We start from the raw sequence: 25013 nt of genomic DNA, 5'->3' as shown, positions 1-25013 counted from the left end.
AAAAAGGAATCGCCCGAAAGTTTTATATATCAGCCACTTTTGAAGGTGTGCTTACCAATGAAGCCTTACTTGACACTGGAGCAGACATATCCCTCATGTCAGCCCAACTATTCAACGAGCTGCGCAGCCTAGCCAAGGAGGCCAACCTAAGGTTGATACTCCAAGACTGCCACATTGACATCAAACCTTATGGCGACAACGCCACCGTTATCACGAAGAAGGCTCTCGTTCAAGTCACCATAGGTCAGCTGACTCTGGTGCACCCGTTTTACATCTCAGACCACAACCAGATTCCTCTTCTCATAGGTATCGATCTGCTCAACCGATTTGAGCCCCTGATCGACTTTCGGAACCTGAAAATCTGGGCCCAAGTCAGGCAGCCACTGCCGCTGCAGCATGACTCACCCGACGGAGTTCAGTGCTACCAACTGAACCACTCTCGGGCTCTAAAGGAGACCCCAAGCCGGTCTCCGGCCCAAATGCGTCCGGCTACTAAAACCGTAGACCGTACTCTAACGACCAGAAGTACCTCCCTGTGCGCATTAACCAACAACCCCCTCGCTACCGATGGTCTTGCGTTTCAGAACAGACACATCAACGATGCTCTCGCCAAAGAAAGGGCGCTATCAGGAACACCCTGGTCCTTTGACCCCACCCAGCTCGCTGAGCCCCACCCGTTGTCAGTGAATGCTATTACGCGCTCTCGTGCGGCTGCCGAGACCGACGCCCCATCGTCTTCGCGGGTCATCGCACCGGTAAAACCCGCTTTCACCGACAATGACCCAATAACGTTAAAAGTCTCCTCGGACTTTGCCTCCACACCCAGCCATCTGTTCGCTGCCCGTCGCTCATTACAGACAGTCAAGGGCACCTTGGTCCATGTTTCTGCAGACTCCCAAACGCATGCGTTCGTTGTCCCACAGAACCAAAGGGGGGTGATATTGGCACATGCCCATGACATGCCCTACGCCAGACACAGAGGAGTCAAAACCAAAACCAAGCTAACACCGCTACCGCTTACACCACCCACCAATACACGACCGATCTTGAGAACCACCTCCGAGCTACGTTCGCGTTTGCTCAAAAACACCTCAAAGAGAGCGCGAAGGGCCGTAAAACCTACTACGACCAAAAAGCCTCACAAGAGGAACTACAGGTGGGAGACCGCGTCTGGTATTATAGCGTTGCTCCGCCCGCCGGCAAAACCAATCATCATGCAACCAAACTGAAAAAATAAATAAATAAATAGAAGAAATTTCTTCCCAAATGAACAGGACCCTACCTGGTCACCGATAAACTGTCTCCAGTGGTGTACCAAATAAAGATTCCGAGCACAAAAACCGAATCAAAGCTCAAATGGGTCCACCGAAAACCAAATTAAGCTATACAGAACACTAAAATCAACAGACAAGCCATCAACCGCGAGCTGAATAAACCCTACGAACCGAGAGATAGCATTCCTAATTAACCTACCAGTCGTCACGTTCAATAACATCTACCACCTCAAGGACGACATAAACTAAGAACTAGGAACTAGAATCCACTACGCTATCTGGTCCCACCGAGGACACGCCCGAGGGTCAGGACTTAACCGTGCTGGTTGATCCGTAAACTTCCAATCAGCCATCCCATTGATCAGGCCCCAAACATTAGCATATCTAACACCCTGCTACCGAGACCACAACGCGTCTCATTATATAGGCACAGGCCAAATTTAGCCAGAGCAAAAGAAAACTTTTCTTCTTTCTCTCTCATTCAGTTTAAGATCCCTTAGGGATTTATTTTTGTGTGTTTAGATTTGATTCTTTTATACCCTGCATGCTTTGTCTTTGTCTTATTGATGTGCACCAGGAGTAACTGACCGATACCACGCTATCTATGTGCTTATGTGTACACTTTTATGTTACCCCACACTGCTGATCCCAAATTACATGTTCGCACCGAGCATTGTTGAGGGACACATAGCAACATATAGTACACACACCTAGTCTGTCTTCCTGGTCTACGGGTGCCCACCGCCAAGCGGCACCTCAGAATCGACTCCATGGTCGCCCAACTCCTACCTCCATGGCCCACGGGCATTAACACCAGGCAATGCTCCAACGCCAGCCACCAGGGGCTCCAGGCTTCAACCTCCGGGGCTCCAGGCTTCAACCTCCGGGGCTCCAGCCTTCAACCTCCAGGGGCTCCAGCCTTCAACCTCCCGGGCTCCAGCCTTCAACCTCCCGGGCTCCAGCCTTCAACCTCCAGGGGCTCCAGCCTTCAACCTCCAGGGGCTCCAGTCTTCAACCACCAGGGCTCCAGTCTTCAACCTCCGGGGCTCCAGCCTCAACCACCAGGGGCTCTTGCTTCAACCTCCCAGCGTTGCCTCCAGTATTGACTTCCTGGCAATGCTGCTCATCTCAACGTCAAGGTGAGAGTGATTTCCCTACCCTACAGGGGGAAACACCTCCAAGTTCCAACAAGGACGTTGGACTTTTGTCACTCCTGAACTTTCGTCAGGGTGTGTGAGGACCTCAACACACCTTTACCTGTTTCTAGTTGTTGTCAACTTGAAGGTTCGTTCCCTTTTTGTTTCCTCAAAAGAACTATTTGATAAGAGCTTCAAAGCATTGAAACCTTATCAACAGGGGGATTATGTAGGAAACAAACCACATCAAGCGTAAAGCCTCCCCCTTTGCTAGCAAGAATTAACCAAGGAGCCTGTTTTTGTGTTATCACGAACTGTGTAAACACAACTGCCCCCGTAACTCTGAGATGCAGGACTAACCCCACTATGTGGTCTGTGAACTCAATACCGGAGCCGCTAAGACTGAACCAGCTATTTGAAGTACGTAGTATGAACCCTTCTTTTACGACTCCCCTTCCGGCCAAACAAAAGGACCAGAGAATCCAAGGACAGTTTTCCCCTATATTACCTCCCTGCGACATTTATGATCAAAAGAAGAACATCCCTCTTCTCCCCCTTATCAAACAGATACTGTGGGATGCTATAAGTTCAAAGAACGGTCCCAATGCCCTTTGACCCCCTGTGGTGAGATATCACAGGAAGACGCTTACCAGACCTTCACTGAGAGGTCTCCTAGTGAAGAAAGGAGAACAAAGAAATTGTATTATGTTTGAAAAGTTAGAAATGAGAACAACGAACATGTGTTTGACTGAAAAATTACAAATGAAAACATTGTTGTGGAATGATTTCTCCAGAAATTGGAATTACAAATATTGCTGTTCAATCACACTCGTTTCATGCAAGACAATAACCAACAGAATGCTATTTTAAAGTGTTTATCATTTAAAAGTGCTTAAAATTACCAGAAAAACATCACAAAAGTTAGTTTGAGGTATTTACTGCGACCGTATAGTTAAGAGGAGGCATAACATGATTTTTGACATTTATGTTATGAGTAATTACAGGTAAAATGCATTAATTAGTTCCTAAAGTGATTCGAGGCTATTTCCTAGTCGTGTTTGGTATCAAACTCTTTCGTAATACATGATATTTCAGGATATGATGTTGAAAAGATGTTTTGAAATATGTGGAATTAATTATTAGGCATTTTTTTATGTTTAGAATCATCCCTTGTCGTCTGTCTCTGTCTCACACTCACACACACCCAAGACACACCCACAAGCTGAAAGCAGAGACATTGACCAATCACCGACATGATCACAGAATAATCAACGAAGACGCCTCCTCCAAAAGGCGTCACCAAACGCCCTTTAAAAAAAGACGCGCGACCAGAAACAACAGTTTTGGACGCGGGCGTTCAGGCTCACCCGTGTTCCCTCATGTTCCAGCTTTCATTTATGCCATGGTAGAAACAGTTAGATTTTTGAGACAACAGCTGCTTGGTTCGGACGAATCCGGCACCGAGGGACGTGCGTAACAGCCGAAAGGAAGCCCGGCCCGCGACCCGTTGTGGTTAGCCAAGAGCCATTATCGAAGCCAGCTGCGAAGGCCTAACCGCCCGGATCGGCTGAAGGGGCTAAATTCTGTGGAACCGAAACAGAACCAACGGTGGCACGTCCTGCTACATTGCTTCAACAGCACCTCCAGGTCCAGCCTGACCTCACCTCCAAGGTACAAGAATGAACTTTCATCAGCAACTTCATCCACAATAGATCACATACATATTTCCATAACTACAAACTTACACGCATTAACAACATGCTGCACACACAGTACATCTCATTCATGTTTGTTCGTCTCCCCCTTGTCCGTCCTCCTCTCTTTGTTATGAGCTCTCTTTATTTTATTCTTTGATTTCATGATTTTATTATTGAATATGTATCCTGCATTTTTATTCAATATTTAGTAGATTAGCATCCTTCTAGATTAGTGATTTCACTTTATTACGTATAATCCTCACTTTTATTAGCCTAGAAATGCATTTTATCATGATTTAATTATCCCATTTCAATTGATATTTTGACTGTGTTAATTGTTGACTTTTGAATAAAAGGTTAAACATAATATTTGATTCCTCTGATTCATTAAAGCTGTGATGATGGTGTAGATGTCTGGTAGAATTCACTTTTCCCTGGTTTCACATTGATGAGTTTAGTCTAAAAACTTAGACATATTTCTCCTGTTAAAAGGAGTGGCACCCCGCAAATTTGAAGTAATATTAATAATCATAATTAATATTCTCAGTTATATAACCCATTAATAATAACTCATCTCATCTTCCTACAACGTATATGTGTGAGTTTCCATCTAGGTTTTTTCGGCAGGCAAGCTGTTTTTGGGAAATGATTTCATGAATAATCAGGATCCTTCCATGGCCAAAATGACAAATTCTTCTTGAGTGCATAACAGATAGAAAATACAGGAAGGTCGAAATGAGTGACGTAGATTAGATCATTCAATGATCGCAGTCAGTGACTCATAGACTTTTATCTGTTGGATCAAACCAATCCAAGCTCCCAGATGCCACATGATAACCTTCTCCCTTTGGCGCTGTGTAAAGACAAGTGTATGGGAGCAATAACTGTGTATCTTTTGAGGTCCTTGCATCAGCATGGCTTTTTGAAACTCTCTTTCCAGAGATGGTGAGATCTGGAACAGGAATCAGTTATTCTTTCATGTACTTGTTTATTCATGCTGAATAATGAGGGAAGTGGCCACGGAGGTCAGAATCTTTGCATCTAATGTTCTTGCTCGTGGTTAAAAGGAAACATCCCTGGCATATTATGGATGGATGGATGGATGGATGGATGGATGGATGGATGGAGATTTGGTCACAGGGTTATCTGCACATTAAAAATCAACTGCAACAGAAGAGTTCACAGTACCTTTTTGGTGTGTCAAGGACTAAACCTATCATTGCTGTTTTTAGCAGACAAAGTGCCTTCAATTATGTAAAAGACGCCAGAAGAGTTGGAAGCGCACAGGTGAATACGATGGACATAAAAGCTAAAAGCTGACTCGTGCTTTTGCTGAATAACATTTCGGAATATTTAACACTGCAGAGCAGAGATGGACAATCTTTCATCACTGCCGGGGGGGGCGCAAAAATGTAATTATAATTGTATATCAGCATTATTCTAAATGCTGGCATGAATGTTGATGTTCTTGTTTTGTGTTTTGGAGTCATTTAGTGTATTTGTGTTGTCATTTTGTCTGTATATTTTATGTTTTTTGAGTCATTTTGTGTGTGTATTGTAGTTTTGTGTAGTATTGTGGTGTTTTTATGCATTTTTCTAATATTTTGTGTGCCTTGGAATTTATTGTGTGCATTTACTTTGGGGGCTGCACAAAAGCGCCCCAACCGCCAGTTACCCATGCTGTAGACTGACTCTCTAATTTTCACAATGATAATGTAGCAGGGATTATTTGCTTACAGCGACAGAACGTGGTAATGTTTAGGTGACAAATAAGGAATAATGACCATGCAAGTTTGTGTAATATTTTCAAAAATAATTTGAGTGGAGTAGTTTATCATACTTTACCATCAATTCATCATTTTTTGGACATTATTTGATGCATCTATTGATGTGTGATTAAGCATCTATTAATTTTAAATGTCTTAACTGTTCATATACAAGGAAGCAAAAATGGCTCCCTCATATAGGCTTTTAACACTTCAGATCTTTTCATCAACTTCAGATCTAACCATATATATAAAGTTTTGGTTATTTTAGTATGTTTTTAGGCCCTTTTGTCATAGACACTTTTTTGTAGGGAAAAAACACAAAATATGTAGAATTTTCCACACACAGGAGCAGTTGTGTGTTATTGTGTTGTGCCTTCCTCTTCATATGTGCGTCACTGAGTTCATATGTTATGTTTGCATGATTATTTTACTTACACAAAAAACCAATATACCATCAACTAAAATCAGGAATTGTTATATTGTAAACATGCTAAATTCAGCAGTTAGCAATGTATAGTGCATGAGAAAGTCCATAGCTATAATGGAGACCATGCACTGTTGCAGGAAAATACTTTAACAGAAGTAGCTAACGTTTTATGATTATGAAAAAGAATTTGAGGTATTTGTGCAAACGTGTTGAAACTTTTAATTTATCTATGAATATTAATGTAGGCATTAATGTTAATTCCCAATTTTGGCAGAAGTTTCCGTGTTTGTTTTGTCTGAATATTTAGAGGTTTATTCCAGGTGACTTCTAAACACTGCAAACAGGAGAGTCGAGGTTTCATTACGAACCTAAAGAAGTGTGTCTCATACTTATTATTAACACCTGCAAGGCCTGGAGGAGAAGTGGCTTTGATTTCTAAACAACAGCGTTTAAAGCAACAGAGGACAAGACTTATTAGGTAAAAGTACGTGTAGGTGTTGCTGTCCAACTCACAGCAGTCTGTTGATTTCCTGGCCTTTGCTGAGTCCCCTGTGATGGATGAGAAAGCAGATGCTTACACTCTCCCCTAATTTGAGTTACATTGTAAAGCTGCACAGCGGTGTAAACTCTCATCGATCGACCTTATAATTCTGGAACTTAATACTTGGTTCTTGAATGTAAACCTGATATGACACAGATACAGTCACAATTGACATGGTATATCTAAATGAATGATGATAGTAACACTTTAAATATACATTTGCATATAACACATTTACTAATGATACCTTAGGAAGATCTAGCCAATGTGTTGTGGTTGGAGAAATCAATACCACTGTGCAATTTTGAGCTGTTGCTTTAATTGTCCTCTGCAGAACAAGAGCAGCATGAATTTTTCATGACGGTATAAGCAATGTCAAACTGATCTAACTAAGCCACATAATTTAGATGTGTGATGAACACTGGGATTGACAATTGTTGCACTGATTTCCATCCCTGCGTGCGTGTAGTGGGATAGACTGACTGTAATGCTGATACTTTTTAGCATTAAATCTAGAAGATGTGAGTGCAAACTTTCTTTTGTGGAGTTTGTACGACTGACAGCTTGTACCACGCTTCCTCCCACAAGTCAGACAAGGATGTTAACATTACCTTTACACGTGTGATTGATTGTCTGTTTGTGTTAGCCCTGTGAAAGACAGCAGACCTGTCCAGAGCGTGCTAACACGTTCGCTTAATGTGAGGAAAGGTTTGAGCTTGCTGTAATGTACTTGGGAGAAAAGATACAGTGGGTGCAAGAACACGTTTTTATAAAAAATGTAAATAAATAAAACGTTATTAGTTACAAAGTAATTAATCGTCAAGATTTTAGCTGACCTGTAAATGGTCTATGCTGGAAATTTAAAAAAAAGTATTGCACTATATGCTATGCTAACAACCTACTCAATACTTGCCGCAGATTGCAGAGTCGACCGGTGCTAGTTTTGATAGGAGGGGCGGGGCCAACAGTGATGGTTCATGATGTAAACTGCCTCCAAAACGTCACAAACAGAATTTCGCAGCCAATTGAGACATTTTATTGTAATAGCTGGGTTTGAACTAAGGTTGTAAGAAAAAATTGATTTGGCGATATATGTCACAATATTTCACTGTGCGATTATCGTATGGATCCAAAAAATGTCCAAATTAATCACGTATAAAAAAAAAATATGCACTAAATATGCATAGCACGTAAACGCCTGTCGCTAGGTGTCAGTGAACCGCATCAGACCTTGTTAAACTACCTCACTCCTCAATGCACTTTAGCTTTGGAAGTCGATTGCCCTTTATTTTCATAAAACATACTGGGCACTTTTATAGATGTATGCGATTCATCTTTTAAAATAATTTAAAAACTTTACAGAATCATAATCTGTTGTACAAACGATAGTTCAAATATTTTTGAAAAATGTAATTTTTTTTAATATTGGTACTTCAATTACAGTTAGTTACCATTTACTTGTTCTCACAAGTTTAAATAAACTTGAAATTAATTGTATTTCATACCTTTTTGTGTTTGTTCAGGTGAAATTGGTCATTACTGATGTCGCTATGTATATATTGTATTGTTTAGTATGGGGATATATCGTCAATTGTATTGTAACATCAGGTTCATGGCACTGCACACCCCTAGTTTCAACTCATAGAGGGTACGGCAGTCACTCATAGATTTTTACAACATTGTGCCAAATTGAAATACTTTGACAAAAATGTCAAGAATTGGACAAGGATCAAATTATCAACAACTCTACTTCATACCCAAATATGTTTGTTTTCAGCAGAAAAAGGTAGATTGGGAGTTTAGTTACTCTTTAAAGAAAAAAACTGCTTTTTCTCTCTCTTTTTTTGTTGCATCAGTATATACAGTTTATAGCTCCTCATTTGTTCCTGCTCTTCATTGTGCACACTGTTCGGGACAATCAGAAATAAACAGCCTCAATGTGAGGAGACAGGTCATAAAGCCAGTAACCTCCTCTCACACTAAAACCCAGTGCAGGAAAACAGATTGAGCCAATAGCTGCCACTTGGAGATATTGGACTCTCACTTAATTACACCCGGGGCTAATAAAATCTAATAGCGTCAATTAAATCCGCTCAAGTTGAAATACAACCGTTTTCCCCTGATTCACACAAACTGGACTCCGATAAAATTACTCTCCACCCAAACAGATCTATCCACCTTTAGCCCCTTTTCTAACGTATGGTGATTACTGTAGTTGTGTGCTAAGGTGTTTGATACAGTTGCAGAGTTTAATAAACCTTGTGTATGTTTGAAGTAAAGGTACAAGTGAAGAGTCAAGAGTATTCGTGTGAAGGAACTGAAATTGATCTCAATCAAAACAAAAATCAAAAAAAGAAAAGTGAGGTTATATTCCAAACATTATCTTGTAAATGACTTTGGTAAATCTTTCTTCAGGGTATACACATGCCATGTTGTACAATTACTAACATTATTGGTGTCATTTATTTTTTCCCCCACTGTGGTGCTCCAGTTTATTTTCTGTTAGTGCTGAGATAAAACTGTGAATTAACAATTTACAAGTGTCTCTAATGAGCTCTACCTTGTTATTCCTAATGAAGATGCGGTAATAAGATCTGAGCTCCATCTCTAATAGGATGAATACCATCTTAATAAAAGGTAGGTGGCCCTTCTGCTACCTGAATATACATAATCAAGGCATGGAGTGAATTTATTGAGACCATTGTGCACCAATGTCTGCTCACAAGAATGCAGTTTTGGATTTCATAGTTTAGAAGTGGGTGTTTTCTTAACTTGCTTCAGGAGCCCCGCCCATAATCAACGCATATCTTAAAGGTAAATGGTCAGTTTTATTTCCTCTGGTGAAACCCTAAAATTATTCACCTCATAGTTAAGTGACAGCTCCTTTAGTGTTTCTTTAGGTTTCTTCTAGTGAAGTACTTATATGGTGTTCCTCAAGGCTTTGTCCTCTGAACTATGTTATTCTCGTTGTATCTGGTGCCACTTAGATACATTTGAAGACATTTTTTTTTAATGTATCATCTTTATGCATATGACGTTCAGCTATAAGTTTCATTTAAACCTGATTCAATTCAATTAAACTTTACACCAATTACAACAATAGTCATCTCATAGCACTTATCAAAATTCTTAAGAAAAAAATCCAACGATTCCACATGAATAGCCATCCGCCTTGACCCATGATCCGTCTTTAAATGTCTGTCCTGCTTGACTGCGTCAAGCATCTCTTGGATGGCAGAATTATGATCTAAAAAACTTTATTTGTTACTTACATGAACTTTGAGAACAAAATATTTTCCTTGCTGTCAAATATATTTCTCTAACTAATAAGCCCATGTGCCCTAATGAACAGTTATTATCCACTTCACATCTTAATGGACAATGCTTGACTGAACAGTGTATAATTATTTAAGATCAGTGGCAAATTCTTTAAAATTTTAATTACTCTACATTCAAGAGTAAGACTTTTATGAAATTGCCTAAGGCTTGTTGTCTTTTCTGTGTCTGAAGAGAGTTCTCTGTCAATGAATGGCACTGGCTCCCTCTGTTGTCAACCTACAGTAAATATCATCTTTAAATAATTGTGTATTATATCATTGTCTGAATAGCTTGAGGATTTGTTGTAATTTACTGACATGTATATTGTGGAAATATTCTAGAAATTTGAAGGATTTTTACTGGCTTCCTTTGAAGTTTTTTAAACACTCAAGTTTTACTTTAATTTCCAGAACATTAACTTTTTTATACACCCCGCTTGTTATCTGTATATACAGGACAGATAAGATACTTTGGTATCTTAAGCTTTTCGCAAGCAGGATCACACAAACTATTATACATGAATTCATGTTTTTAATCATGACATAAATCTAAGTAAGTAAATACAAGGATTCTCTTTGTATTTGCTCATGGTGCAGAGAGCCCAAAGTACCTGTAGAAGGCACTGTGGTCTCAATAAACACACTGACTGTGTAGCAACCTATAGCAGCATTAAAGCCACTTAAGCCACGCCCACCAAGCAATTTGACATGAAAATAAAAAACAAATATTTTAAGTTTTAAGACATCAATGTGATAAATAAGGTGAATGGTGGCAATTTTGCAGGACTGAATGTAATTTAGCAGGGGTTGCATTTAGGTGAACATAAGATGAAATTGCAAATAGGCCGTATTTATTTATTTATTTTTTATTATTTACACTCTGCAAGAATGTGATAGGAGATTTAAATGAGCAGAGGCAGCCCCAAAAAGCACAAGTCTGGCACATTTACAGTAATAGCAGCAGCCATTCTGCACACTGGGAGAGAAGCTGCAGAATAACTGCTGTTAAAGTATGTTTTAAAATCACCTGAAACAGCAGGTGCTTGTTTCTCATAGCCATTGTTAAAGCTTCCGCCACAGCCAAAGTAGTGGTGACTATGTGGTTGTACAAAAAAAGCAATTTATCTCACCAGTACGTGATCATGATACTATAGCTTGACATCTTATACAGTAGTTGAGCTTACCTTAAAGTTTAGATAAAAGACTTTTTCTCATTTCTTTGTCTTTTATTATGTCCTTATGATAACAGGTTGATTTATAATCAAATAAACTGCTGATTTTATGGTGAAAATCCTAGTGAAATCTGATATAGTTCTGAAAAAGATGTGTTAATGATGTAGGTTTTTACTTTGCTACCAAATATGTTTAAGATTAACAAGCATAACAGACATTAATTATACAACGCATACTGTAAGTTCCTCACCCTGCATATCTGAAGCCGCTCACATACTGTATGTCTGAATGCATCACTGAAAATGCAGCGTTCATGTCCTTGTGGACTGCAGGTTTCTGCACCTACAGGCTGGTAAAAATAGCACAATCAAAGTTGATGTAACCCAAAAGGAGCAAATGAGGTTGCAAAGCCATTTGTCCTCCAACTACGTCACCTGTCTGAATTTTCGATTTCTCTTTTTCGTATGTTATTATTTTGATGTGACATTCGTTTATAATTTCCTGGTAGACATTTGCATTATAAAGCTACAATGAAAAGAAAGTGTGTCTTAATTAGGCGTTACTTGGCCATGCAGTCCTCGTTCTTTTGCTTATGAATGACGTGATTTCATAAGAGAATAAACAGACCCTGAGGTAAACGTCACATTGTAAGTGCTTTAAAAATTAAAAACAAAAATGGGAACTTTTTAGGTTTTACTTGTTTGAGACCAGCAGTGACAGAACCTTATATGAGTTTGTCATCTTCTTCCCATCCTTGTTACAGACGGTGCCATAGAGACTGTTGTTTGAACTGTGAAATAATGCACACGCATGACAATACTCTGCCACGGTAGAATAATACACCCGAGACCCTACACCTCAATTAGACCAGAATACAGTGTTATGAATCATTCTGCTGGAACATAATTGAGCCTTCTCCGACGCACAACAATTAAGCATGACTTTGCCGTCGCGGGTAAATAATTCAAGCATGTAGCACAGGTTCCTTAAAGTAGAAAAACATCTGTAGTTACATTTAGCTGACAGCTGCGAGCTATAAAAGTGGAAGATGAAAAGATGAGGTGATTGGTTTGTATATGCAGAACTACTGTGCATTCACGTTGTCAAGTGAAGCCTCTGATGCCTAGTCCAGATGCCAGCTTTAGCCCAGGCGTTTTCAACGCTCATCAAACTGGCTTGTGATCTCGGGCAAATCCATCCTTTCGTTCATTGGCAGCGGCAGGTGTTTGGAAAGCCTTCAAAAGGCCAGCTCTTGTACACTGTGAGTCGACATCAGTGGTGTGAAATAATCAGGCCTTTCCAATTCTTTAGTCTCCACTTATCAGGTCAACATCAACAAGAGAGAGAAACTGGGCAGCGATGCTTCAGTGTTGGGCACGAATCACACTGAACGTTCCAAAAGCTGGTAGGATAAAGATTTGTGGGTAAATAGCACGGTTGGGGTTCAATTATAATTGTAATTGATAATGAATTACAATTATGATATGAAAAAAATAAAAAATAAAAAAATCTGACTTTGCAATTGTAATTGGCTTGGAAATTCTATAAAAACTGTCAAAAACAATGTAATTAAATGCAAAAGTGGGGAACCATGTTTGTTACAGTTCTTACACCAGGGGTCATCAACACGGTGCCAGTGGACCATGTGAGGGGGCCCTCAGGAGCTCTAGTCACCAATGAACTCCATCTAAAATTTGATTTACTTTCCAGGATTCAAACTCATAAAGATAAAAACAGATGTAATTAGTACTTTGTAGAGTTAAATACTCCTGGTAACGTTTTTGTATTAAATTAACCATCTTTTAAATGTTATTTTCACTGAAACATTGGGACACATGTTTTTAAGTGTCGCAGAGATTTGGTGTATGGTCAGTTGTATGTTATATATACAGTATTATGATATATTTTCCAAAACGCAAGACATAATTGTTCCATTTTACATGTTTATGATTAGTTAAAAGTTGTTTTTAGTGACTAGTAAAATAGGAACATGATGATTATCTATGAAATGTAATGATAATGAAACAATTGCATAAATTAGAAGAAATACAGTGTTGCATGTTGAAACTTAAATACAGTATTTGCTCTCTTTTTAAGTTACTGCTAGCCTTCCTTATTATCTTACCCTCTGATTAAAGTAAAACCATGAAGTTTTAGTGTTTAAGAATACACCGCCTTCAAGATGAACTCCAGCGCCCAGGAGAAATGCGTTAAAATACAACGTGAGCAAAAATAGCAATTTTGCAATTTTCAATTCAAGATTCTGGACTTCCTGTGTGTTTTTTGGCATGGTCATAAAAAATATTTTTTACTTGTCTTGTCATGGTTTACTTCTGTGTCAATTTTCATGGTTCTACGATGAATTAATTCTTTTGGCAATTCCTATCTAATGTATTTTTGGCGTACTTGGGGGCGCTGACGCATCAAATTTTTGCATTTTTAAAATTGGAAATAGCCAGAAATTAGAGAAGCGCGCAATTGAATTTTGTTTGAATTTTTGAGACTCTACATAATGGTTCAGTGGGTGAAAAGTAGGTGAGTTTGGTTCCGACACCAGGAAACAAAGAAAGAAAGAAAGAATAATAATCAACCCAATAACAATGTACCATGAACTAGACATTTTCGGAAAACGCAGGGGCGTGCCTACGACATGACAAGGGTCCCTGGTCACTGACACATGACGTTCGCATAGGCTCCGCCTCTTCCCTTGTAGTGGGCCACTACATTATATTTAGGTGCTCGGGGCTAAAAATAATTGAACCCAAAATATAATTGAACCCAACCCTGGTAAACAGTAAGAACGTCTCTCCATACTGTCTATGCACTGGCAGTTAACACTAGTGGCAAATTATTACCCTGATTTCAGCATAAAGGGAAGCCCTGTGGCTACGAGATAAAATATTCAAAGCTTATGAATAAGATGTATATTATAAATATATATATTCACTGTAATAACAATCAATCATTCATTTTCAAACTCAAACTACGCAACATATATTCACCGTTGCCACATATTAAAAATCTGACAACAGCAACATCAGCAGAAGCTCAACACAATATGCAGTCACAAAATGATTTGTCAGAGAACCAATGCACGACGTGATTATGCAGAGTGAAGTACTGGGCCAACTGGAGGCAAATGCATCAGCTTGATGTGAATAAGCATTGTGATTAAGTCTTAACTCTGTAGTGGGCTGAAGGATGTAGACCAGTCAGTTCCCTGAGGGGGGACGAGAGGTTTAGGCCCACCCTGGCTCCTTCTGCACCCCCCATTAGCTGTCGGTTCTCATCCACATTCAAGACTCCTTTAATTGCCTGATTTCCTGACTCGACGTTGGATACTTTGTACTCTGGGAGCTCGGGGGTAATAATCATGACTTCTACTGACATACATGGGGAATACTCATTCCCTTAGCAATCACTGCTCTTATCCACTGATAACATCCCTCTAACAGACCTCTCCATTTACGCCCTAAAATAAATCATACTGCAGGAGAGCAGACAGGTAGATTGGATACCCAAATACAAAAATCGAAAACAATATTTTCAAAAATAAATCCAACTGTTGTCCTATAGGAAATTTAAAATACACAAAGACCAAAAACCAAGAGAAAGTGTTAGAGCCTCAAACTGGCTGCATGCAATGTGTTTGTTAGTTAAACTAATCCAGACCAGAGTGAGACTGACCACCAGGGGTAGACTGGCCATCTGGCATACCGGGCATGGTCCTGATGGGCCGTCAACCTGAAGTGGGCCAGTCTGGTCAACTATGTTTTTTTGGTTTTGTGACAAGCGAGTGGAGGCAGACGTGGTAGCAGGTGGCAAAAAATGGTCCAAAAGTTGCAAGAAGAGAGTGTAAAGTGACTAAAATAGACCAAAAGCAGTCAAGAACGACCAAAAATGGGCAAAGGGTAGCTGAAATGGGCAAGTGTGGCAAACAATAGTTAAAACAGGAAAAATGTGAAATAAAAAGAGGCTGAATAAAAGGAAAAAAGGAATTAAGTGGTATTTATTGGTGTTTATTTATAGTTTATTTGGATAAAAAGTGACCCAAAAAAATTAAGAAAGGACAATAATTGGACAAAAGTATCAAAAAGAACTTGCAAAAAAGATATTTATAGGCAAAAGGTGCTAAAGTCTGAAAAAAGTATCAGAACTTTTTGAAAATGGGACAAAGGAAGTTGCAAAGTGGCCAAAGAATGTATGTAAAAAAGGGGTTAAAAAGTTTCCTCTTTTAAGGTATTCTGGGGGCATAATAATTAAAAATTAAGACATGAAGCGCCACATGTTGAGAATCACTGACTTAATAACGGCTTCTACATGGGGTCTGCTGATAATATAGTGGGCTGGTCGGCGCCCACTATATTAGTATATATCAGTCCACACCTGCTGACCACCCACAAATGTTCTAAGCAGCTACAATTTCTAGCTGACAGTTTAATCGTTTCCAGGATTTAATAACCAAAACACTAAGAATTGAAATCTTAATTTTTGTATTAGACCCAGAAAGAAAAGCTACGCAGACACTTTAAAGCATCATAAATCTACAACCGCCACAAGCAAGTTCCATCGTAGCAGGTCAACATGATTACACAATGTCACTGTTCACTGTTTAGGAAAATCACCATGCAGTGAGGATTCACAGAGACGGTCGGGTGTGCTTCATTATGAATTCCTCGGAAAATTAACGGCTTAGTGACCAGCCTTAGTAAAGCACACTGTAAGGACACTGATATTATAAATGGTTCTATGAAAGATATGCATTACACAATATGACATCATGGAGTCTGCTTCTTTTAAAAGACGAGTTTCTGCCCTTTTTCATATCAGTTTATAGTTTCTTTTATTTGTCTTTGGGTTTTGTTTTTTTTGCAAATATTTGCTTGGGTTTAATAGTTTGATAATTATGGTTTTGGTCAATTTTTTTATTATCTCAGATTTCTCTGTTCGGTTAATTCTCTGAGCGAGGTTTACAGTATTTTTCTTGTGGTCTTCATTGTAGTCTTTGAATATTTAGTTAATGTCTTGTGGGTGTTGGTTTTCCTCTGTGGGTGGGTTCTACCGTCACTTCCTGTCTTGTCACTGTGTGTGTGTGTGTGTGTGGCGAGTGTGTGAGTAATAGCAGTTGGACCTGCAGTTTGTCTCTCACAGGTGAAGCCCATTTTCCTCATTACCCTTCTTCTCTATTTAAAGTGTAACTGCCATTCTTTTGGCCACTGTCAGTCTGTCTGTGTCCTTACATAGTTAGCTACACACTTTGGTCTGTTTAATGTATTTTAATGTGTATATGTTTTTATTCTGTATGTGTTTCATGTATCTCTCTGTGGATCCATTATAAAATAGCCTCAATGTTAACAATAAAATAAGGCACGTCTTTCACAACCTGTTTGAAGCAGTTGAAGATGAAAGGGATTGTTATCAAATATTGATTGCATTGAATTGATTTTTCTTCTTTTGTTCACTCACCTCATATCTTGTATTTTGATGGAAAAAATATTGTTATAATAAGTATTTTATAATATAATGAACATCTGTATGTTGGCAGTATTCAAACAGTATTGTCCAGAAATATATCTATCAATAGTCCGGCCGATTATTCGTGATACATCGTTTATCAATTGATATATTGGCTATTGAATATCAGCATTTTAAACCCTCCAATATCAGCATTGGCTTAAAAAATCTCATATCGGTCTAATTCTGTAATTTTCTTTGTTCTCACATGTTTAATTCCTTCATTTGTCTCTTTTAAATCTCTTTAGACTGATGTTACTTATCTCAAACAGCATGCCACCTTCTCTTATTAAAAAAGCTTGAATTGATAAAAATCTGATATCATATACAACTATTTTGAAAGGGTTGAAGAGAATGTTTCCATGTTAAGAGGTGTGCTCAAATGACATAGTGACAAAGGGTAAAATAACACCATAACACCATGTTTTAGAGGTAAAAGGCAGCACCATCAAGACAGATGCCCCGCATCATAAAACAGTGAGAATATATATCAGCTTGTGGAATGTTATCATCAGGCCAAGAATATAGTCCTCCTGCTAGTTTGCCTCAGGGTTCATAGATACTTCCCTCCACTCCGCCCCCACAACCAACTCTTTTCCGTCTGTAGAAACTTTGCAAAACACGCCATCTGTATTGCTATATTACCACCAGGACCACCTGAGGCTGATGCATTCATAATATTCTGCTATGCGAACAAACTCGCAACCCAACTGGGTCTCCATATCAGAGGTTGTGTTTGTTTCCTCCTGTAGAAAACCTTCTCCACATCTATCCTAATCTGCCCCACAGCGTTTGTTGAAAGAGCACCTGTGGGCCATTAGCAATCTTTACAGTGCAGATGTATATGTTGACATAACCACGCTTCTATATTATATACAGCAGAGGACTTCACACATGGCTTCAGGTGACTTGTAGAGGCAGAGGACTTTGTTTAGGTTTGTTTATTATTAGAAGTCTGCTGTCCAGTAGCATTGCTGTCAGTCTGTTTGGATTATGGTGTTAAAAACAGTTAAAGTCAACAAAGAGCAGCCGAGCATTTTGCTTCTAAAATCAACACAGCATAAAACTGTATTACTGAAACAGATGCTCTATGACAGCACTTCAAACATGGAAACATTCCTGCTTCTTGACTTTAAAAAATAGATATAGCTGTTCATGAAAAATCCATCTTCAACATAAAAAGAACGTTTAACTAATCCATACCTAGCTGGACTGTGTGATAATAATTGTGGTAATCTTTGAGATAAAATGTAGATGTTTTATTTTAGGAATAGTAATTAAGTTGATACTGTACATGTTCCTTGTGAAAGGGTTTTCTGGTCCATCATTATTTTTGTATTTTGGTGTTTTTTTTCCCCCTAATTCATCTATGAAATATTTTGTAATATACCTTACCTTAACATTGCTGTTTTTATTACAACAGGATGCGACAGAGATAATATTTGGAAGTGAGGTTAATGAACTGTATCTGCCTTATGTAAAAAAAATGTCGAAAACAAAATCTGGAAGAAGACCAAACATTTTAGTTGAATTATACCACATATAATTTAGGGGCTCATTTATATTGTTCTGTTTATGGATATTATTTTATTAATGGTACTATTTAAAAATGTATGTGCTTTCGTGCATTCTTGGATTTGTCTAGTTTGTTCCTGCAGCTTCACTTTCATAAAAACTGGGTTTTATTTGCAGGGTGACAAATATCTCTGTGTCACTTTTAGTTTACACTGCATCTACTATTGCTCTGGATAGTAAATGCACTTTCATTAACGGTGCAGTCTGCAACTCTTATAAAAGTGACTTTTTGTCTTATTTTCTAAAGCTGTCACTATGTAAGGACAACTTTATATCAAACTAGTAGTTTGTGTGAAAAACCAAAAAAACAGGCTCATTGAGTCCCCCCCGCTGCTCCTGCAGCCTTTGGCAGATTGCCAGAATGCACAGCGACCGAGCAAAAAGAACCAATCAGAGCCAGGATTGTGTTTGATGGACTGTCTGACAGCTGTTGCTCACAGACCCCACCCCTTTCTGGTGGCTGGAACGCTGTCTTTTTTACCGTGCATGGTCTGGAGGAGTAGAAGATGGAATTAGCGACTTTTCAGCTTGAAAGGTAATTACTGCTGCTTGATTTACATTATGTTTAATTTGTAATTGTTACACTAGAACTCTGTAGTGCATGTGTTGTTTGTGTGCACGCGCAGCAGCCTCCGTGTGGGCTGCTGTAAGTGACACTGTGTTGTTGCTGCTGGTGCTGAGGTGTGTGCACATTGAGTGAGCGAAAAGCACTGCAGTAACATGCTTTTAACAGAGCATGTTATATTACTGCGATGTTGCTGTTGGGCTAACGTTAGCTTGTTAGCTCCTCTGAGGGAGGGACTTTGGAAAATTTGGAGGCAGGGCAAGAGAGCAGCAGGGAGGGAGGGGGAGAGAGGGATCTGAAAGTCGCGGACTGCACCTTTAATGACTGATTCAATCTAACATGCAGAAAAGTGTAAAGGAAGAGGAAGTTTAATATTGACAGGAGATGTCAATAATATTGCATTTAAACTATATAACTATATATTTTTCCGCACGATCGGTTATCGATATGCTCCCGCTATCGAAATTTTTTTTTATATATATTTTTTTTATTATTCAAAACCTTTTCTGCTTTTTCACTAAAATGTGCAGGTAGGTCTTCACAAAAATGTTGTCACTGTTTGTTGAAGGAACCATATTGTTTACTGGAATATTGCACTATAATGGTGTCACTGGTAAGAAAGACCCTATTTTTTGTTTATAGTTTATTGTCTTTCAGAGATATAAAATTAAAAAAAAGGATTTTTTCACTCAATCTTGTTTTTCTTGTTATGTCATAGAATATTGTATATTGATTTCCGATCCAATATATCAATAATCGCAGTATCGTCATATCATGAGATAATCGTTATCGTGAGCTTTGTTTTACGTATCGTATCGTATCTTATTGTGAGGTACCCAGAGGTTCCCACCCCTAATGCTGATGCAACAAGTCTTCTGTTGACTCTATGGCAGACATGGGCAACTGGTCTAATTTTGTACGGCACCCAAAGCAAATCCCCAAAAATTGTATTTCAAAAAGTTGGAAGGAATGTGAAGCTCAACATAATACACAACAAACACAAAAAATACATAAAATGACAACAAAGACGGACACAACAACCACTTAAACAAAATTACTCCAAAAACACACAAAACAACAGCACATTAATTACAGAATAGCTCCAAAGACACACAAACTGTAAGCAAAATTACACAAAATGACATGACAATACAGAAAGTGATCCCAGAAACACACACATTGACATCATTGACACAATGCAGAAAATGACAGAAAAATACACACAATTGCACAATTGACAAAACATCAAAATCACAGACAAAGACAAAACAAGTACAAAACTAATTTCCCCCGTTTTAATGCTCCGATTGGTCTTTAATCTAAATACTGACATTAATATTGATCATGTGGCCCTTGAATCAGACACCATCACATGTTTGTGGCCCCCACTGTGATAGAGTTGCCCATCCCTGCTCTATGGTATTAACTTTGCTCTAGAGATATGATTCATATGTTGGTGGTTTATCCTCAGGCTGAGAGTCTACCAACTTACCTAGTCACAATTATATGCTTAAGTTGATGTTTCAGGGAGTTTTTGGCTCAGGACGTTTGTTTTACTGACATCTTGATACAACGATACAGCATAGTCAAAAAATACACCAGTGGCTTCTTTTTAAAACACTTTTTAAAAAAAAAAAAAAAAGAAATATTGCCTTAAATAGACTCTGGTCAAAAAAGCAAAAGGTTTTATTGAAAGAACTTTCCCATAAAATATTCGGAGCCAAAATCATCAAAGATTTTCCTTGTCGAGTGAACCTCCAGCCTCGATTTTCTCCCTTGCACAATGGATTCTACCAGCAGTCAAATCTCTACCGCTTTTGAATAATCTGAGCAAATTTAAGCAGGTGTGAAGGTCTTCAAAGTGTTCTGACTGATCAGGGGGACCCTATGTGGGAATTTGAAAGCAGGTGTGTGATGATCTATGCACTGCTCTCCATTACAGATGAGGTTATACAACAGAGGCTGCTTTTACTCTATTGGAGTGAAAAAGCCAAAAAGACATCGCTTACAGCAGTTGGGTGTACGCTAATTGTTCTTTGACTCGTGCATTTTCCAGTTGTTTTGACTCGGCAGAAGATGGATTGTACTCTGCACTCTTGTAGTGACAATAATTCGGCTGCACAAAAAAAGGGAGGAGGGTGAAAAGGCTCTGCTTCTATTTGATACAGAAATACCTACAAGTGGAGCGAGACGTAAAATGTAGTTACGTATATTATGAAACTAGTGTATGCTTCAAACTGCTGGATAAATGTAAAACCATTTACATAAAACATTGATTATATCATGATGTTGAAGTCCTCTGGGAATGTAGGTTTTTCGACGACGCTTTAAGGTCTGATCTCTAAAACATGGAGAGCCACTTTAAAAATGCATTAGTAAAGAAAGAACAATCGTCTAAAGAACCAGCTCCGTAGAGTAATGAATTGTTTACCTAAACAGTGTTCTGTCGCAGTCTCCATTTCTCCCATGCCTTTGCACTCTCCATGCACGATTGTGCATACAAGCATGTGAACACGCAGAAAAAAACCAAGAGCAAACTGCCTGTGTTTCCACACTTGGCCAACCCTCCACTAGGGTACATTCAGTGTGAGCAGGACACTGCACAAGGCTGAAGTGGAGAATTTGGTATCACAGAGACTAACAAGATAAATTTACGTGGGTTTTACTGCCGACAACATAAACAATGAAAGAAACACCTTTTTTTTCCAGGTCGATCAAAAAACAGCAACAAAATTACTGGCTGAGAAAGCTTTTCATCGATCATTCACTTTGTTGCAATATCACTGCAGAATGGTATAGATCGCTAACCTAAAGACACTGACTCTTTTCAGTAACCTTCATTAACTCTAAATCCAGCCATTGATTAACAAACCTTTCCAAAGCTATTGTGCCTTTGTCTATCCTACAGAAGAAGAAGAAACCCAGCAGTATTCATTGATTATATGCTATATTAAACCTCAATCTCCTTGAAACATAAAGTTAACATTTCATTTATGTTTTAATTTATATCTTTAAACATTTCACATTATAAAAATGATTACCCAATTACTTTAAAGCTGATATTCGGAGTTTCTGAGAAATCTATGTTTATATATGATTCTTTTGAAATTAAAAAAATACCGAACTAGTCTTTTACTATGGTCTACTGATGGTGGTCATTCATATATATTAATGTATATAAGTCCCTCCTTCATCCAATAGACCCCTATACAAATAGAAACGATCACCGACTGCGCCCAGCCAATAGGCTTCGACTTCCTGTTTTTGAGACTGTCAATCAAAGTGAATGCGGAACTGTGCACAGAAACAAGGCCGCGCGTCACAACAGTAAACAGGTAAATATGATTTTGGCTCTTACCTGACCTATAGACCTATATCAATGCGACCCGATGCGACCTTGTTATGTTCCACGGTGCGCGTGCAGAAATGTAGAGGCGTGGCTTCAGGTAGATTGGGAGAGTTTAGGGCGGGACATTGAGGCATTTCTCAGAAACTCTGGATATTAGCTTTAATGAAGATGTAAACTAATACAAGCACTCCTAAATCTCCTCGTTATCAGATATTGGCAGTTATCAGGATTAAAGCTGACTTTTTCGCATTTCAAAAGAATCATACATAAACATAGATTTCTCAGAAACTCCGGATATCAACTTTAATGATCCTGATCATGGTACCATGGTAATTCATTTAAAGGCTTGGGAGAATTTTCTAATAATGTTCTTAATAATGATAAAGTAGGTGTATGTGCACGCCCATCAGATTTCATAAAGATCAGGTCAATTACAAACCGAGATATTAATTTTGTTAAATTTTGCCAATGATAGAGATTTTTTAATTTTTTAAAACTGATCCAGAATTTGTATAAATTAACTAACAGACGATCAAACAAATGAACGCAGGTGAAAATATAACCTCCTTGGTGGGAAATAAAAGAAGTTACAGAAAAATGTTGATAGAAAATGAATAAAATAATAGGCATAAGGATCACAATGGTGTACAAGTCAAACTTCAGCAACTAAAGTGGAATCATAAACTGTTTAGATATTTTACTGTGAGATCACAGTGGTAATTCAATCTGTTCTAACCGGCTGTAACACGTCACATTTGAAAACATTATTGGTGAACATTATCCATCCATTACTTTCATTGTTTTAAAATTACTTTCATCAAAAATCAATTAGGTGACCAGTGACTGACTATACATGATAGTTACTCATCCAATAAAGATTTATTACTTTGGACATCATTTTAAGGGGCTGTCAGTGTGTGCGTCTGCATGTTCAGTTAAATGGAGTCCTTCTCACCTTGGTCGTCCCTTCCAGCTGCCCTGCAGCTGCCAGCAGAGGATGAATACGTGGCCACACTGACCTGTTGTATCTTACAAAACCCAGATCATGAGCTCAAAATAGAAATCTAACCTCATTTCATGCCTGGTGAAGCTCTAAACTTGAAAAAAAAATTGTATCTTGTAAAAGCAAAGCAAATTGCTTTTAACTAGTAAGAAAATATCCATCTAATCACATTTAATATATTATTTAATACTTTGAGAATCACAAGTTTAGCTATAAAGTAACTGTCATTGGCTGATATTAGACACTTCCACTTAATGGACAATGCCATACTTATCAATCATACCAACTTTTTTCACTCAAAATCAAATTGCAAGCAAGACAAGGACATTTACTGATTTATTTAGTTTTAAAAATCTTAACTATAAAGAAAAGTTTTGATTTTTGCAGAAGTAACACAACATTTTGTCCTTAGAATTTGAATGTCCGCAGCTTTATTAACTCGGAATGAAAATAATAGAGTAATTAGTTAAATGTTATGCTTTGACACTTGAGGCAGAAAAGTTAAGCTCATCGGTAAGCGCTGACCTTTTCTTTGACACACACCTCTATGATCTGTTGTGGAGGGAAAAAAAGAATTGCTTTAAAGCATTTATGCACCAATAAGCTGCAGTGAGAAAGAATTCATACAACTGAGAACGATTCAAGTTAATGATGCATACTAGTAGATGTTGCGATAACTGACTGCGTATACATTTAAACGGCTACATGTTTTAAATAGAGCATGAACGCATAGCTGTTGCATCATGGGACATATTTGCTGAATAACTTGCTTGTATTTACAACATCAAAAGCAAGTCTCTGGGCTCAATGTTGCTTTGACTTTGCTCATGCACCACCCATGGGACACTGTCTCATTGGCAAAGTTAGAAAATGTTGAATTTGACTCTGTTGCACATGCAATCTTGCTCGGGGGTGCTATTGCAGTCTATATAGATAGGACGTCGAGATGGTTAGATACTGTAAGTCGCACAGCAACCTTTTAATAATCCCCAGTTAGATTTCCCAGCAACCACCATCCCTGTCACAATTCTTACTCCTGCTGCCAAATTAGGAAAGGTTAGCTCAGCTGTAAATGAGACAATGAGGACTCTCTTTGCGCTCCCACCTTTCTTCAAACTGGGTGCCTTCAGCAACATTGCTCTTTTTACCATTGGCCACTGCTGTTTAGTGGCTGACGAGTCCTTTGCAGTCAGGCTGTGCGTGTGTTTCACTAGGGGGCCGCTGGCTGTTTCTGTTTAACAAATGGCATGCAACTGTGTGCAATGTGTGACGAGTAGGATTGCCATCTCCATGAAACACAGCTGCAACTATAGGCGAAGCAGAAGGATCCGGGAGATGGAGATTTGAAGACAGTGGCAGACGTTACTTTAACTTGAGCAGGAAATTGTCAAAAAGAAAAGAAAAAAAAACAGCGGAAGCCTGAATAAATCCAATACTTTGCTCATTTTTGTGTGACAGCAAAAAAATCATTAAATATTTCTTACCCAGCAGTTCCCAGGTGCTATTTTGGGGGGCAAGTCTGCAGTTATTAAGTCAAAACGTGGCTGTATTGTTGCTGAGGTGGACTGGTTTTCTCAATCTGTCGTCCGTCCTTTTTCAAAAGCTTGTGAGGATAGATATTAGGGGTGAGGGAAAAAAAATCGATTCACATAAGAATCGCGATTCCACAATTC

General features: G+C 38.6%; 1 protein-coding gene across 2 annotated transcripts in view; it reads right to left on the bottom strand.

Annotated features, from left to right (window-relative positions):
• The window catches only part of slc35f3b (solute carrier family 35 member F3b), a 78221-nt gene that overhangs the window by 47509 nt on the left and 5699 nt on the right, over positions 1-25013 (bottom strand). Inside the window, exon 3 of one of the 2 annotated variants that reach the window (XM_028469329.1) lies at positions 6817-6852. The exons of the other annotated variant lie outside the window; for it this stretch is intronic. Within the exon in view, the coding sequence (XP_028325130.1) occupies positions 6817-6852 (36 nt within the window). The remainder of the gene's footprint in view (positions 1-6816; positions 6853-25013) is intronic. 2 annotated transcript variants of the gene reach the window in all.

Source organism: Gouania willdenowi, chromosome 15 (assembly GCF_900634775.1).
Source record: "Gouania willdenowi chromosome 15, fGouWil2.1, whole genome shotgun sequence".
NCBI classification, from domain to species: domain Eukaryota; kingdom Metazoa; phylum Chordata; class Actinopteri; order Blenniiformes; family Gobiesocidae; genus Gouania; species Gouania willdenowi.
Note: the sequence above shows the minus strand (reverse complement) of the source record. Positions and strands in the feature narration are given on the sequence as shown.